At 35.4% G+C, this 17,402-nt stretch overlaps 1 protein-coding gene across 5 annotated transcripts; it reads right to left on the reverse strand.

The window, feature by feature from the left end:
- Positions 1–475: 475 nt before the first annotated feature.
- Positions 476–8,615, reverse strand: LOC113783133 (protein NARROW LEAF 1-like). 5 transcript variants are annotated; one of them, XM_027329189.1, is made up of 6 exons: positions 8,347–8,615; positions 6,991–7,497; positions 6,548–6,691; positions 3,571–3,811; positions 2,185–2,685; positions 476–1,311 (listed from the first exon to the last, which is right to left on the reverse strand). In XM_027329189.1, the coding sequence occupies exons 2-6, from the start codon at positions 7,483–7,485 to the stop codon at positions 896–898; spliced, it is 1,797 nt and encodes a 598-aa protein (XP_027184990.1). In that variant the 5' UTR covers positions 7,486–7,497; positions 8,347–8,615; the 3' UTR covers positions 476–895. The 5 variants fall into 5 exon arrangements, with proteins under 5 accessions (XP_027184990.1, XP_027184989.1, XP_027184988.1 ...); XM_027329188.1 differs by having other exon boundaries at positions 6,991–7,517; XM_027329187.1 differs by having other exon boundaries at positions 6,991–7,521.
- Between the last annotated feature and the right edge of the window lie 8,787 nt (positions 8,616–17,402).

Genomic DNA, 17,402 nt, shown 5'->3' on the forward strand with positions numbered 1-17,402 from the left:
CTGTAGCATTTTTTGTGATGTGATGTATGTGAGATAAAAAGGTGATTGGGAATATAAAAAGATGGGTTGGAAAATGTGTTTATGATGCAAGCGAAATATTATTTGGAATAAATTTTGTATCCAAACACTCCCATGTGATTGAAAAAAGTATTAACAAGCAGACTAACTACTAGATCGACCTAATGATCAAGAAAAAATTCTTAGAGTCTTTCTTGTTATCAGGTTCAGAATTCGAATCTCATGCTTAACCGTTAGGATTGAAAAGAGTACGGAGAGAGGTTAAAAAAAGAAAAACAAAAAAGCAAGTCTTGCCATAGAAGTATAAAAATCTGGTCCATATCAATCAGACTTGGCCTTAATAGTAGTGTTATGGACTTCTTTTTAAAAAAAAATAAAATAAAATATCAGTAGTGATATGGACTTCTTATTATATAAAGAAAGGAGTAACCAGGTACCATTGGAATTAAACACCTAATTCCTTCAAATGCCTGCTGTTTCACTGATAATTTCTGATAGAAGAATTACATTTCGTATGTTACAAGAATATTATCACCTACTTCCCAAGCTGTCGGGTACAACAATACCCCCCAAAAGTGCTTGTGATACAGTCCCCAGTTGTTTAATCGAAGTAATATACAACAGTATGAAAATATTTCAGTTCCCTTCTAGCATTTCCTTATCTATATTGTACAGTAGCCTATCACGGTAACCTTCAGAAACACATGGGGTAAAGAATACTTATTGTTTCTCCAAGGAGGGACAAATTTTTCCTCAGAGCTCAAAACTTTGGATGCATGCAGGTTTGCTGTTTGCACCACTGGTGAAAAAGTTTAAATCCATCCATGGGATAAATCTCAAAGGGAAAGTTCATAGGCAAAAAATAAGATTGCTGGCTTTATTTCAGGTTCTTAATGCACAAGGAGGCCTCCAAATGCTTTCTTCTCTTTGGTTCTGGTTCACCTAACTGCAAAGAAACGCAAATCTCATCATCAGGTCCATTCTTGAGCACAGAAAGGTTCTTCAAAACTGTGTTCTCTCCTTGACTTCTGTGCTGATGCATGGGAGATGTCCCAGCAAACCTTGGAATGAATTCAAGCTCTACACTTGGGGCTGATTCACTTCCACTTTCAATGTGAAATTCATCAGGCCTGAATGGTGGAACAATTTCCTGGCAACACTCCCCATCTGCAGGAACTTGTTCCATGTTCAAACCAAGATTATCCTTGGAAGGAATTCGATCGAGAGACGATGACTCTCCAACTGTAGAATCCATTCCAGTCCCTGATGCATTTCTTTGCTCTTGAAGTGCAGCTATTCACAAAGAAACAAAGAAAAGCAGGGTCAGTCACAGACACCTGAAGTACTAAAGGAAGGGAAAAAATGCTTGCAAGATCCTTGATTCTTACATTTCTGTATATATGGAAGTAGAAAGAAAGAGACGCATTAGATAGCAAAGAGAATTTACACTAGAATTCTAGAAGGTTATGTTTACAAGTGCACTACTTCAGATGCGCTGGCATTTGCTTAAATAATTTCATTGCAAGAGCTACAGCTAGATGTCATATAACTGACAATAGGTCAAGCAGCTAAACTCGTACAATTATAGGCATGTATATAAATGCACTCATCAATCTATTGTGTTGATGCATCCATAGCAAGTCAACCATCATTGCTGATTCACATATACCATATACCAGGATCCATCTCGCCACCAAAATACTCGCACAAAATGTACAGTTTATTCTAGCTTCACAGAAATGAGTTTTCCGATAATAGAGTACAACAGACTTTACAGCATTGTAAGGACATGGTTCAACAGATCCTCTTTCCCAGCAGATGAAGGGCAAAAGCTACACATCTGGCTTCTCAGCTGTCCAGTATTTTCACATGCCAGACTACACAGCACGATTTGAGTGGTTTTTCATAACATGAACAGGTCACCAAGAATCAAGAGTCATGTTACATGAGGTGCTTATGCTTTCAAAGTGCACGTGTGCACCCATGTGTCTTATAGGTACTTGCATAAGAAACTCGATGAATTACTATCTGTAACAATTAGATGCACTCAAATTTTATTCCGAATCCAAATACAATCACTGGCAATTTTCATGTCTAAGCAGATAATATGGTTGTTGAGGATGACCTCAGGCTATATGATGCACAATGACAACCAGAAATGCAAACCTTGGAGCCCTTCACTGGATTTAACAAGATCAAGTTCAAGGAGGTCAAGAAGGCGTCCTAGGTCAACTCCACTAGTCCAATTCTCAGGAGGCTGGCCAACCTTTAATTTCAACCGACCTCGATTAGCTGTCCCACCCCATATGATCCCCACGGGCTGTGGTTTCTCCCCATTTTCACCTGCCAGGAGAATGAGGCTTCCACTGTCACCTTCAAGGTCAAAAGTCTGCTGGTTCTCACCAACAACAAGAAAATCAGTGAGGAAACAAATCCCTTTCTCATCATTATATTCCAGTGCATAGGCCATTATGGTCCCAGTAGTCAAGCCAGAACTTCTTCCAACTTTTACCACTTGCCTGCCAATGAGACTACTGATGGGTGACTGTAGGTCAATGGTCTTGACATCACCAATCTCACCAATACCTCTTACAGATGTAGTTACATAGGACATGTCAAATTCTTCTGCAAAAGGAATAAAGGCTCCATCTGCTCGAACAAATGTTTCTGCAGGATCACAACATTGTGTTGGGCATCCGTGTGATCAACATCAACCTTACGACAAGTATGCATGTTACTGGTAAAGATATAAGATGTGTACTGACAATCACGTTCATGCCAAGCACAAGTTACATACATCTATATCTATAAGAATGACTAGGAGGTCTAGTGAGAGATACAACTAATCATTCTACATACAATATTTTTAAATTTGTACAAAGCCAGAAAAATGGGATAATAAGAAAGTGCTTAGCTGTAATGTCGCATTAGCAAAGAATGTCATTTCACATTTCCATGTATTCATCTTTATATTCTTAATTAAACCTTTGCACCTCCTGACAACACCATGCCATGGGTGAGCAAATATGAGATATTTTCTCCCAAATCACAAATTTCATGTTGGCTAGATCTCCACACTGCTAACTAGATAGACACAATTGCAATTGTTCTTATTTGAAGTGGTTGTTCACTGAAACGTACTTTCTTTAATAATGTATAAAACACATAAGTCAATTGTAGGAAATAATTTGATTCACTTTGAAGCATTGTATCTTGATGATAGATGCCAAATCAACATGGTAATAAGATTCATCAAATCAACCTACTATGATTTATACACAACAGTTATCTTAAGAAGCACAAGGATTATGTTCAGAAATATTAGAAATGACCTTGTGGAACTACTTCACAGTACACTAAAGAAAAAAGTTACATTTGTGGCCATTAGAAGTAGTTTAATCCCCAAAACTTAGACTCTGGCATCTAGGAGTAGTTATCTGCTCCTTAATATAGGAAAAGCAAGCTAAATTTGTGCATCCTAAACAATTTACTTTCCTCTTGTAGCAAATGGGGAAGCCAACCAACCATATTTAAAAATTAAAGTGATAATACCTGAATTTGTCCCGGCAAAGATGCCATACCAAAGGACATCAGTTATGAATGATGTTGCCCTTTCCACAGCACCCAAATACACCCCAGGCCCAAGGCTTGGAGGCAGGGGATGGAACATCTTCTGACTTGGATAATCCAAGTCAACTGCTACATGTCGGTTGGTAAGGAAACCAACCTGACGGTTCCCAGTCCGGCTTTTCACAATAGCACCTAGGGTTCCATATGTTTCTTGACTAGCAACCTAGAAAGCAAAAGCATCAGATAGATTGAAAGAAAGGTAATAGACGATCATGAAATGTTATTGCATAAAGAGAGTTTACACACAGAGAGTTTCCAAATTTCCAGGAATGGTAATACAATAAACAAAAAATCCCAGATTGCATGAAAGAAGTTTGAGGACTGTATGGCAAAGATAATGGACTTGTCACTGACAGCCACACAACATAATAGTAACTCACCAGGTGTTTGGTTGGGGGGAATCCCCACTCCACTATGGGTTTTGAGCTCTTGAAACCCATACATGATGTTTGGTTGACACCTATGAGTATGTATCTATCACTATGGAAAACCCTAAGGTGGGTAATGCTCATATCCAAGCAAATTGGGCACTTTCGCCCATTCCTGAATTTTTAAACTTGAAACACCAACAAATAAGGGAACGAACGAATACAAATGAAAAAACCCAGCAGCATCTTCCTCCTTGCTTCACTCTCTCTCCAACTCTCCAATTTTCATGTCTCTCCATCTCTCAATTCCACTATGCATGATTCAATACTTGTTGCCTTTACTTCATTCTGCACAAACTCGTCGGCTCTAGGTGCCACTTGGTAGTTCTGGGTGTTATGGCTGCCATGAGAGGGTTTCTTGATTTATACTCAGGTATTGGTGGTTACTGAACTGGTATGTTGTGTAGGAAACTTACGGTGAAAATTAGAAGATTAACCTCGTTGTTTGTTCTTTTCTAAGCTTCACTCTTGGCATAATGGAACAATCAAATGTTCGATTAAATTTGAATTCAACTCCTCCAAATATAATTGATAGACAGTAAGGTGACCTTTTTTTTTTTGGACACAAGGTGACCATTTTGTTGGAAGAGTGGTGGTGGCGGTGGTTGAAGGTTGGGGAAGCGACAAAGAAGAAGGGAAAAAAGTTTTTTTTTTTTTTTTTTGGTGAGGGGGGGAGGGGAGTTCAATCTGAAAAGCCATTCCTTGTTTTTTCAATACCAAACCCCTGAAAAGTTTTACCAATAGTTATTGCCATTGAGGAATTTTTCATTGTCATTGTGATTGCCAATCCACAGTGGGTACCAAGCAGGCTGCAATCATCAGTATAGAGTCAGAATGCAATCGCGAAGCACCACAGTGGGCAAAGATGTTCAGAAAAAGGTGTAACTCCCCCAAACAACCCCCTCCCCCCCCCCCCCCCCAAAAAAAAAAAGAGTAATACAGTGTGCCCTACAAAATTGATTTATTATGTCATAATTCTTAAGTATTTTACATTTGAGGGCCCTTTAGAAGTAATTCATTATTAAGGCCACATAAGAGTGCAGCTGGGAGATTTTCTCAAGTCATTTATTTGCTAAGGGACACATGCAAAATCTTTGAGTCCAAACATGAGCCTGCCAGTGTGAGGAAAGTTACATCCCAGGCCACTTGTGTTAATGAGACATCCTCTACTTCTGTTAAGTGTATAGAGTTTTATTGGTGATGGTATTCAATTCCACCATGATAACCAAACAATTTTGCATAGTTGATTGAATTATCTTTTGCATATCATTTGGGACTATACATATACGTCTTGTACAATCATGCAAAGGATTGAAACAATTTGGCTCTTAACAAAGGATACATTATGTATCTTTCTTTACCAAGGACGTTATATTACATCGAGGTTATATATCCTTGTACTATTCTTTCTGCGTCACTGCATTCTTCTGCCATAGAATCTACTAATTCAACTTTCAAGAGTCCTATAAGCCTTTTCCACAAACAACCCTACCAGATTCTCATATCATTCACCAGCTTTGCAACTATTCTAGAACTTTGAACGGTAAAGTAAAAACAGATATCTTAGCCTAAGATTTTAAACAATATCACTAGTTCTGAATTCTAGTGGCCCTGCAACAATGTTTTTGGCTATCTCTAATTTGCATAACAATAATCAACAGAAACCTTTGTAAGCTAAAAAAAAATGATGGATGGCTTTGTTTCTTCACAATGAAACAGGTGTTAGACCTCGTATGGTCATTGGAACTAACATTCATTCAAGCCAGAGAAACCTGTCCTATATCAGAGAGCAATTTCGGTAAAAATGTCACAGTTTTCAACGCAGAATCTATTCTTATTGTCTGATAAAACAATGAAGACGCAAGCCAGTAAGGAGAAAAAGCTTGAAAGATTTTACAGGTACAAACTTGATATAGAGATTATAAAATAAACAACTAGAGAAGTCCATATGGTGGCATCAGTTTCACTTGGGAGTGTGCAATCTGCAAAGGGAAGTCTGTGTTCATCAAAGCCTTTGTCTTTCCTATGCCAAGTCATACCTTTGCTTGACATATAACAGATATTAAATCTTTCATCTCTGAAAGCAATGCATGCCCATGCCCCAATTTGAGTTTGTTATTTGTGATCACTAACCCAGTCTCATATAAGAAAAAATTAGAGGCAGCACGCATCATTATCTGAAACAAAAATTCCTCCTTAAGAAGTTAAGAACAATGCAGTCAAGTCTGCATAAGAAACGAACAACTAAGGATTTTGAGTACAGTATAAGCCAGAATTGTAAAGCATCTCAAAACTATTCCTACTTTAAATTTCTTGTCATGTATTGCATTTCACTGTAACTCATACGAAAGTGCAGGGAATTACCCTCAAGGACATCTAGGCTATGCTATTACTAAAGAAGTTTTGTGCTAAACCCAAATGAATTTTTTTTTTTAAACCCAAAAGTTAATCTTTAAATGAAAACCTATTACCTGGGAACCAGAACCAATGAATGGATCACTACCCCGCAGACCATCCACAAGTTCTGTATACAGTTGCTCCTTTGGGGTTGCTGCAGGGGCGCCATAGTAAGAGAATTCAACAACATCTACAGCGCACCATACACCACCGGGTCCCTGCTCAATAGGGCATGAATGAGATTTACTTGTATACAATAATAAATGAACAAAAAAAAAACCAATAAATTGGCATGCAGTTCAAAAGTTCAAAAACATGTTAATAAAATCTTAGACAATCTCCACCCATTCTTTCCCCATTTAGAAACACAAGTTCCATTGGCATGTAATCCAGCAATTAAGACCCAATCAAGCTAAAACCCAAGGTGCATCAGTACAACATAACAATATCGTTGTGATATAGTAAAAGCCAGAGGATACCAAAAGTAAAGATGTAGTCACCTTTAACTATTTTATACCTCAAGGGCAGTCGGCAAGCACTGGGTATCATTGAGCCACTGCCTATGAACTTTCCTGGCAACAAAGACAAGAATAGCTGGTACATCTGTCAGCATTCCCCGCTTGATCCTAAACCCAATTGCAGTACCAAGACTAAAGCGACGCAAGATTTTGCTATGAAATGCTCTAATAGTCATTAATTCAAGCAAGGTAGTGGCTTGCTGCCCTTTGGGCAGTTGGCCAAGCGTTTCGGGCAAAACACCCTTCTGAAGGTTTCCAAAGTAATTAGCCCTATCTTCAGCAGAATCATTTAACCGACTGGAAGGAGGCCATGAGAAGTAGGCAGCGTTGCTCTCGGAGAGTTGCCCACCCGATGCAAATGCTTGTAGTGGTGGTGGACTTGATGAATGCAGATTGGGAAGACTGCAGAAGTTCCTTTCCATGTCCAGAGCTGATTCCTCTGATTGGGAGGATCCAGAGTGATTAAATCTTAAATCCAAACTTGCCCTATCCATTTTTCAGCTTTCCTATGAAAATTTCGAGCTATCTACCTAATAAATGTACTGAATTCAATTTCTCAAAAAATTTACCAACAAAAGCTGAAAAGAAGTAAGACCAGGGAAAAGGTGTGAGTATCAGGCTAAGAGTCCAAGTTGAGGTTCTGAAACAAGCTACAATTAGGAGAAAGTGCCACAAGAATGTAACAAAAGTTAATGCAGGTTCTGCAAGGGTGATGAATAACACTAAGGAAACAACTAATTACATGCTAACCACGTATATGGACACTATACAGTATCAATGAAAACAAAATGGTTTCAGAAGAAAGCATATGTATTACCAGAAAAACTAAATCATTTCAGTAAAAGTTGGCAAAATACAAGCAGCACAACAGACAAAGTGGGAGAATTATCCAGGATCATTTCCATGCTCATATACAGAAAACGATAAAGAGTACGCGAAACTGCCAGCAGCTACAAAGAGATAAAGAAGTTACAGATACAAGCTATTAATCATCCCCACCATGCTAAAAAGAAAAAAAAAATAGCAAAACAGTTACATTAATGCAGAAAAAGGAAATTTTCCAGTTACTCCATCAGGCTAAAAAGAAACAACTCGCGCGATATACACCTAGAAGTATGGACTGACATATGTGCAGAAACACAGGGGAGAGAGCAAGAAAGAATCGATAGCATTCCGGAAAGGAGAGCATACACTCCTCGAAAACTATAATTACAACCATTATTGGAGTTTATAAAAGAATAGCAGCAAAATTCTGGTAAGATAAGGTCAATCAAGCCGGTTCACCAAATTCAGCAAAACCCAGATAGGAAATCCGATAAAGATTGAATCTTTATGCTAATTCAATAAAAACCCACCTGTCAGCAATGATGAAGCTCTTGACAGAGGCTTCACTCTGGAGCCCCTCCAATATTATGATAACCTAGCTCAAACTTCCCATCTCCCAAATCAATTCAGACAAATGAAACTCTTAACCAAAAATCAATCCATATTGCCAGTCTGCTGAATAATCAGGAGAAGAAAATACAAGTATCTTTTGACTGTTTTTTTCCTCAGCCTCTGATAGAGAGGGAGTATGTTTGTGTTGGAGAGGGAGAGAGAGAGAGAGAATACAGACACAGATATATAGTAATGAAAATGAAAACTATATAGAAAGACTTTCAGTTAGGAAATAGAAACCTACAAGGCTACAAATACATACCACTATTATGTACATAGTGATAGTGTAATAGACTAGTATCTGCCAGTGTTACAAAAGAACTATTTCTTAATGTGTTTTTTTCCCAGGGCTTTTTTCTTTCTTGCTTTTTGCTGTCACTTTCACTCTTTTCCACTGTTCCTTTTTGCCACTTATATTTGCCACTCATCATTTGAGTGATCACATAAACAAACAAACACACACACAAGGACACACTCTTCTCCTTTGATGATGAGAAGCAAGAAGGTATGAGAAGATTTCAATGGAAGATAAAAAAAAAAAGAGGAAAAATCATTTTCTTGGATACTATAGAGTATAGACATTTAAGTTTGGTGGGGATCGAAGGGCCCATCCATATTTGCTCCCCAAAAGCTGCACACTCATTCATCAAAACAATTCATTTCCCACTCATCACAAGAGGCCGGGTGGAATGGTTTTTGTGCTCTTCTTACAATATGCCAGTGTGTCCTCTGCCCGCAGTAACACTACTATACTTTTTTTAACTCTGGTATGACGTTTATCACCACCTCTTTCTAGAAACATTCCACCGTATCATCCTGTAGCAGTCCAGATAAACCAATGCTGGTGCATTTTCCAGTCAAGAGCCCTTTTGTTTGGATTATCATGATGTTTATATCAAATCAGCAAAAACTTCCAATAGAAAAATTACTGCAGCATAAACACTCGACTTTGACTTTGAAATGAACTGCAGTAATACTTTCATGTTGTCCGGTTTTACTTCTTAGACTGTAGATTTTTCCATTAGAAAGAGGTCTAAATTCACCTTAATCTTTGTCACATAAAGTAACAATAAACAAGAAACTGATCCCATCCCTTTTGCAATATTGTTAGTGTCCCATGATTTTTAAGGTTTTTTTCTTTTGAGGAAATGGTGCTGGTTTGTTAGCAGAAGCAACATGTGTTGAAAGGTTAGATAGAAATGTGAAGGTCCAGAGGGACCTTATCTCCTCTCAGGCTCTCACGCATGGGATGCTCCACCCCATTGTTTTTCCCTTCACAAATGGCTTTAAATGTAGCAGGTGTAGACCATCCTCTCAGAAATACAAAAGTAATTCTAACATCTTTCCTTGTCTTGCTGTCATTATCTTTTCATTATCTTCTCATCCTTTTGTCACTTACATTGTCTTTATATACCTTTCAATGATCAAATCATTATCAGTGGACTCTTCCAAATATGCAGCGCCACAAACGGTTTGTAATGCGTATCACTTGTACTGGACTACCTGCTTGTTCACTAATATTTGCTTATACCATCAAGAAGAATCCAAAATGGACTCAATCCATCACTCTTGTCATTTTTTTTTTCTTTTAATAAAACAGTAGCCAGTATTGTTAATAAACTAGTTGAAATTCTAAAATAACCTATAAAATTTTAATAATTATGGAACTATCCCCTTCTTGCCTTCTTGAATTTTGGTAGTATTCTCTCTAACCTCGCAATTGCCCCCTAAAATTATTGAAATTTTTTACAATTGTCTTTCTCTATTTTCCCCCCAGCGGTGAACCTTGAATTAAAATATATATATAATGCTATTTTTTTTCCTTTCTATTAAATGTATTTTATTGGTAAGCAAATGTTATTTATTTAATAATTAGCTTTTCTTACACGTCCATTTCGTACGAATTACAATCCAACCAGACATTGATTTGAGAGTTCGATTATGTACAAATTATTTTCCAATTGTATATAGTAATTAGAATATACGTCTTGTATTCTTATACATAATTTTATACCATTGAACAAGCTGAAAAATAATGAATCCCGAGTTGCATCCTTACTATAACGAACATCGCAAAGGATTTTCTGTCCCACATTTCGTGCCACTTTCTCTCTCGTTTTTTATTATATTACTATTTCTCCTTCGTAAACATCACATTTTAGTTTTTTTTTTTGTTTCCTTAAGATCCAATAACTATTAATTGAGTAATACACAAAATTTAACAAACTCAAAAAATCAAAATGTATTAAAAAATGAGATTTTTATGAATTTTCTATTATATATTACTAGTTTAAAATTGTTATATTTATTTTTTACTCAATTAATAGTTATTGAATCTTAAGAAAACTAAAAAAGAACTAAAATATGATGCTCATGAAGGAGAAATAGCAATATAATAAAAAGTAAGACAGATAATGACACCAAGTATGGGGCAGAAGATCCGTTGCGAACAAAGAAATCTACAAACTAACACTGTTTGAGGTACGCCATCAAATCTCATAGGATTAGATAATATCAGTTAGGATTTGGCCAAAGATGCCTAGTGAGTATTTGTCATTAGAGACTTCAAGTGTTAATTTTTTAGAGAAGTAAAGTTGTTTAACGCTGTAATAGACGCCCGCTGATGCTTAATTAATTAAAACATATGTTAAAAGTGTCAGTTTTGTCACACGCTTTTGTGGTTCAGCCAAGGAATTAGGTTCATGATAGGTCTAAGATTCTAATCACACAATCCAAAGGTGTGCTTAAACTAGATTAGCTAAATAAGAAGTGCGGTAGGTGGGTTCATTTAATCTTTTTGATTCAGGTGGGTTCGTCTAATCTAAATATCTAATACGACTATAATCTAGTTATCTACCCACCATGATATAGGTTCCTTTTATTTGAGAGCTTATGATCATGATCTAGAATAATTATTTTAGCTCAAAAATTGAGTAATGGAGTTAACATCACCAACATTTTCTGTCACGAACGCAAGCATGAGAGAATGCTAGATGTTTGGTAATTTCTCCCCCATCCAGGATAAAAGATCCCATTGAAACGGCTAACCCCATGCATATTGTATAGACCATTAACATGGTTAAAGTAAACTGTTTGAAGTTTAGATGTAGCATGGTTAGTCGAAACTATCCGTTTGGATTGGTCTTTTTTTAAAAAACAAGTTTTTCAAATACAATGCTATAGTAATACACAACAATTCAAAAAATATCTCATCCATATAATATATCAAATATTTCAAAAATTTTATAGTAAAAATTTTTCATATACACTGCTACCGTAAAATTTTTCAAAAACACGCCCAAAGATTGCTAATCCAAACAGATATTTTGATAGTTTAAGATACAAATAGAGCCATGTTAATACAAAGATAGTTTAAAATAAATATTTAGTCGATAGAGAACATTTCCATCTATATGAAATGCTTATTGTAAAAATGAAAAAGATGGGCATTTCACCCCGTTTATCCAATGTTGAATCCACGACCTATGTGTTATGTATAAATAATAAATTTTTGGATTTGAAGAAAAGAAAAAAGCAACAACTTTGTTGACAATTACATATTTTTGTCAGAAAGAGTCCTCTCAATATCTTAATCTGGATTTGCAACGTGGCACCCCGTCCTCATAAGAATTTACTCCCACAAATACAAGACAACATGTTCATACTTATGAAGATTCACTAAAATTTAAAACTTACAATTACTAAAAAAAATACATACAATATTCGAATCCAAATATCTGTTGTACACCTTATCTATACTTCTAGACTGAAAACGTCTATTTATCTACATTTTTCTTATCTTCTAAACGTCTACGATCTTGCTTTCTAATCTGCAAGAAAGATAAAGAAAACACAGGTTGAGCGGTGTACGTCTAGTAGATAATACTTACTCCCCTCTTGGATGATGTAACTATGTACATACTATATATTTTTAAATTTGGTCACACGATATCACATGCATACATCGAATAAAACATTTGATATATTTTCATACATTACATATACATATTTCATTGAGATTGAGAGCATGTGGTATACACATAAGAACCTCCGTCCGACGTGGCACTTAATCGCATAGGTTTTAGAGATGGTCTCCCATTGAACACGGTATGAAAACACATAACATGACATGATCATATTCATAGAAAATTCTTACAAATCATAAATGTGTCAATTATGTCATCTTATTTCATAAAGTATAGTTCATAAACAAGTACATGCAATATTCGGTTTGTGAGTACTGAGTATACAGAGTAAACTGCTTCAAAGAGAGCGACAAAGAGGTTTCTCATAAACCGTTCGATCACATAACATAACATAAGTCAATAGGTTGGATACAGTGGCTATCATGACTGTCAATCGGCGGGCATAACAGCTACCATGACCATACATATTAGGACTACAACCCCTACTATCTATTTTATGACCGTTTAGAATTTTTCATAATATATAGGGTAAAATACATAAAACCCCCCTGTGGTTTACCTATTGTACATAAAACTTCCTCATTATTTAAAAACCCACACATAACCTCCCTATACTTTGGACTTCTTTGGATAATGGACAGAAATCATCCAAATTGACGGAAAGATGTAAATTTCCTATATTAACCCTATTTCCAAACTAAATCAAAGGTTAACTTAGGGCTCAATTAAAGTTTTAAAAACTTTATTCCTTCATTTGAAAACAAAGGTAGAACTAAGGGGCTCATTTGAAATTTTATAAGAAGTATCATCTTCTTCAAGGAAATGTCAGAACGTTCTGGGCTTTTATTTCTTCCTTTTTTCAGAACATTTTTCTGTTTTCCCTTTCCCCTTTGATTTTTCTTTCTTTTGCTTGCCCCATCAATCCAGCCAACACCACTCTTTCATTGCTGCCATCATCTTGCTATCACCATCTCGCCATCTTCATTTTCAACAGCATCTCTATCACCGCCGATCTAGACTCATGACTTTTTCATGTGTTCTTCTGTAAAATTAAGAACCCAAATCTAAGCAGCAACTTTTTTTGGAGACTTGGATTGCTTAGTCTCTTTCTCCTCTGAATCATTAGTTTCTTAGGCAACAAAACCGGCTCTTTTGTCTGTATCTTCATCACCAATCGTTCGAAGGTCTCGGCCCCATCGCAGTTGATTAGGAGGCTCTGTCTCTCAGTATTCCAAGCAAGCCAAGTGGGTCTTCACTCTCCAATTACATGAAGGCAGTGGACCTCGATTTCTCCTCCTTGCCCGTCAATTGATTTTTCTTTTTTTGCTTCCCTTTTCATTTCCTTCCGTCCGTCCTTCAACTGACACCACCGACAAATGGACATCGTCAGATCTAATTTTGCATTCATGTTTCTATTGAATTTGGGATTAATTTGAAGTTGATAGCAGAGCCACTATGTGATTGATATGTTGAAGGCTTTTGGTGTTAGGTTGGGATCATTGATTGAGAATTTTTTGTTAATATTTTGAGACTATTAGATTGAGAATTTTTGTTGTTATTTTGCGCTCTATCTAATTGGAAATTTTTTGGTGTTATTTTGGGATCGTTGAGCGTTGAAATTAGTGATGATTGGTGGTAGAGTTGCTGGTGATTGGTGGCGATGGTGGAGCTACTGGTGATCGGTGGTGGTACTGATGATGATTGGTATTCACCAGTGTCGTTGATCATTTTGGTGTTATTGACCAGTTTGGTAGTGAGCAAGGAAGAAATGAAGAAGGAAAATAAACCAAAAAAAGAAAAGGAAATGACAAAAAACTGCAAAATACTGAATTGTCCTTGACAATGTCACTTGAAACTCACTTAATTCACGCGTGTATCACAAACTCCGTTAGTTTGGATGCTTTTCATCCAAGTTCCAAAGAAGTCCAAAGTATAGGGAGGTTATGTGTGGGTTTTTAAATAATGAGGAAGTTTTATGTACAATAGGTAAACCATAGGGGGGTTTTATGTATTTTACCCTAATATAAATTCACATCACACATCACATGCATATCTTTTTTATTTCATGAAAATATGCCACTCATTTCATAAAATATTACATAGCACAATATTTCAAATAGGTATACATGATCCATTTTACATATATTAAAATAATGCATTTAAATGAGAAAATTCATATTTAACTCTTTAAAGAACATAAAGGGGTATGCACCACCTATCTCAAACTGTTGGATTGAAAAGATTCTTAAAGTGTCCATGAACTCGCTTCAAACCTATGACCGGTGACATATATATATATATATATATACCTTAATCAATTCATATGTCCTGTGTTTAAAGTGCTTATTTCTATTTTGAATAACCTTAGAAAACATGTCTAAACCTTTTATAAAAGATATTTGATAAGTTTTCTAAACTGGAAGGTTTTCCTTTTTAGAAAGTATCATTTTTTTTATAAGGTGAAATAATTTGGTTATCCATGAAATAAGCATTATTTATTTATTTATTCATTAACTTGTAGAAACGGTCCAGTCAAGATTGGGTTGGATTTGAATTCAGACTTGGCCCTAAAGTTAAACTCATCCATATAATAGGGTTCTTCTTATTTAAACTTGAGTTGGAGAATTAATTTGGACTTTTAGAACTATTCTTGGATTTATTTGTGTGAAATTGGTTAACATAATAAGTTTGGCCATGTTTAAACTATGATTACCATAATTTGGCCATTTCTTAAAATTTTGGCCATAACAAAGATGATCCATTTCTTGAAAATGGCTTGCCAGGAAATTCACATTTTAGTAAAGCCATTTTCTAGAAAACTTTGACATTGTATTATGAGATCAGTTTATTATTTGGCCATCCTGTAAATAGCTTGAATAATTTGGGGTTTATAACTCACTGTAGGTAATTATGTCTTAATTTTAGTTATAAAAGGGTCTTTCACCTAACTAGTTAACATGAAAGACGTTTGGAGACTTCTTGTCTTGTCTATAAAATTTGTGAAATTGGATTGACAAAGAAAATATTAAAGAATGATAACGTTTATTGTGAGCCAATTATAATTATTTCAAAGAAAGACATACATTACGTTCACAAATCCCTCAACTTCTTCCAATGCCCAATAAACTACTACTATCCAAATCCAACAACAAGATTACTCACTTTTCCTATAAAATTCCAATCCAACCAAAGATTGTTCCCTTTTCTTTTCTTTTCTTTTTTTTTTCCCACAAAATCCCAATGTAGTCAAAATGGATTCTAGGCCACGGTGTAACCAAACAATATATAAAGCAATCTCTAGTAATGCTTCCCCGGGCAACAATAATCGAGTGCATGGTCTCGGTCTCAAGTATTCGACCCAAAAACGGATATGCTCTGATGCAATCAAAATCGAATAACTCAAATCTTAGGCTTTGATTCATACATGAACAAAATGGGGAAGCAGACTAGTTTTATTTTTTCCTTAAATGCTTTATTCTCTTTTTTTTTTTAGGGTAAAAAATAAAAAAGCCCCATGTGATAAACCTAATATATAGAAAAGTCCCTTGTGGTTTTAAAATATACAATACGACACCACGTACTTTGAACTAAATTGTAAAGGTAACGGAATCCATTAAACTTAACGGAAATGGACGAAATGACCAAAATGCCCAAATATAATTAAGCAAAAGACAGCTCAAAAAAATCATTTGTTTTATTCTCTAAATAGAGAGAATTGAGGGTTAAGGAGTAGAACAGGTATATTTGTTAAAAATTAGGTATAAAATTTTTTTTTTTAGGTTCCAATAAGTCATTTCCGTTAAGTTTAACGGATTCCGTCACCTTTACAATTTAGTTCAAAGTATGGAGTGTCGTGTTGTATATTTTGAAACTATGGGGGCTTTTTTGTATACTAGGTTTACCACATGGGGCTGTTTTGTAATTTGCCCTTTTTTTTACCATGAAACAAATAAGATCTTAAAATGAAGTACTTCATGGGTACAAACTCTCACTCGTTCCCATTGAGACAATTAGACTGCAGAATCAATCTTTCGGAGCAAATCTCTTCTAGGATCAGTTTTCCTCTCCTCATGGTATCAGTTTCCCTTCTAATCTTCTCATCTTCTAAGATCAGTTTACTATCACCGTTGCCCACAAGAACAGTGTATTAATACCAGTCAATATGAATGATATGCATATGAGATTGAACTCCAAATATCACTACTAGTATTGGTAGTAGTTCGGTTGAAGTTTTCTAGTAAATAATTATAGTAGTTGGATTAAGGCAGGTCATATACAGTTATATACAAAGTATCTCTTGGTAGACGATAAAAATTTATTATCTATGCTATATATAAGGGTTGAGAAACGGGTTTGGAATTAACATTGCAGTTAACATTTATTATCACTTTATGAACTTATAAAAAACTACTTTATTTTAACTATCTATAATTACTCATGACTATTTTTATTTTTAACTATTTAAGTATATGTTTTCAACGTAATTACCCCTAAACATTATACCTACAAATATAAAATTATTTTATGAATAATATTTAAAAAGTTTGCTTCAGTAACAAAAATTTTATTTAAAATATATGACCATAAATATTATGTATTTTTTGATTGCACATACATTAGGTGTGTATTGAGCACTAGTACATAGTAACTGAAAAGAGTCAGAATAGTTATAACTTCCACGAAATCACTCGTCCCACAACTCCTATATTACTTCCTATTTTTGTGGCAATGCTTTCAAACTGTTTTACATTTCTTTTGTTTTCTTAATAGACAGAAATTAATCAGTGAAAGAGTACACTAGTGTAAGTAAATTTCTGGTAACTTAGAAACCATTTCTCAACCTCCACTAATCACAGACGTTGGTTACTTGAGATTAGGAAATATGATTTGTCAAATAACTTCCCATTAGTTCCCTTCCACTAATATACTACTACTGTGGAGGATTTTATATATACTAGCATTTTAACCCGTGCTATGCACGGGTTATATTTCAAATCAAAATAATATTGTATATATTTATATATTGTGGTACGAAATAATATATATAT

Source organism: Coffea eugenioides, chromosome 9 (genome assembly GCF_003713205.1).
Source record: "Coffea eugenioides isolate CCC68of chromosome 9, Ceug_1.0, whole genome shotgun sequence".
Lineage (NCBI taxonomy): Eukaryota > Viridiplantae > Streptophyta > Magnoliopsida > Gentianales > Rubiaceae > Coffea > Coffea eugenioides.

Bases quoted from the DNA above. Each gene is read 5' to 3' on its own strand.
- LOC113783133 (XM_027329189.1), bottom strand. From the start codon at position 7,485: ATGGATAGGGCAAGTTTGGATTTAAGATTTAATCACTCTGGATCCTCC. The intron at 2,686-3,570 runs GTATTATCACTT...GTGATCCTGCAG, and splicing joins CTTTGCCGGGACAAATTCAG to AAACATTTGTTCGAGCAGAT. The intron at 1,312-2,184 runs GTTTGCATTTCT...CTTTGTGAATAG, and splicing joins ATCCAGTGAAGGGCTCCAAG to CTGCACTTCAAGAGCAAAGA.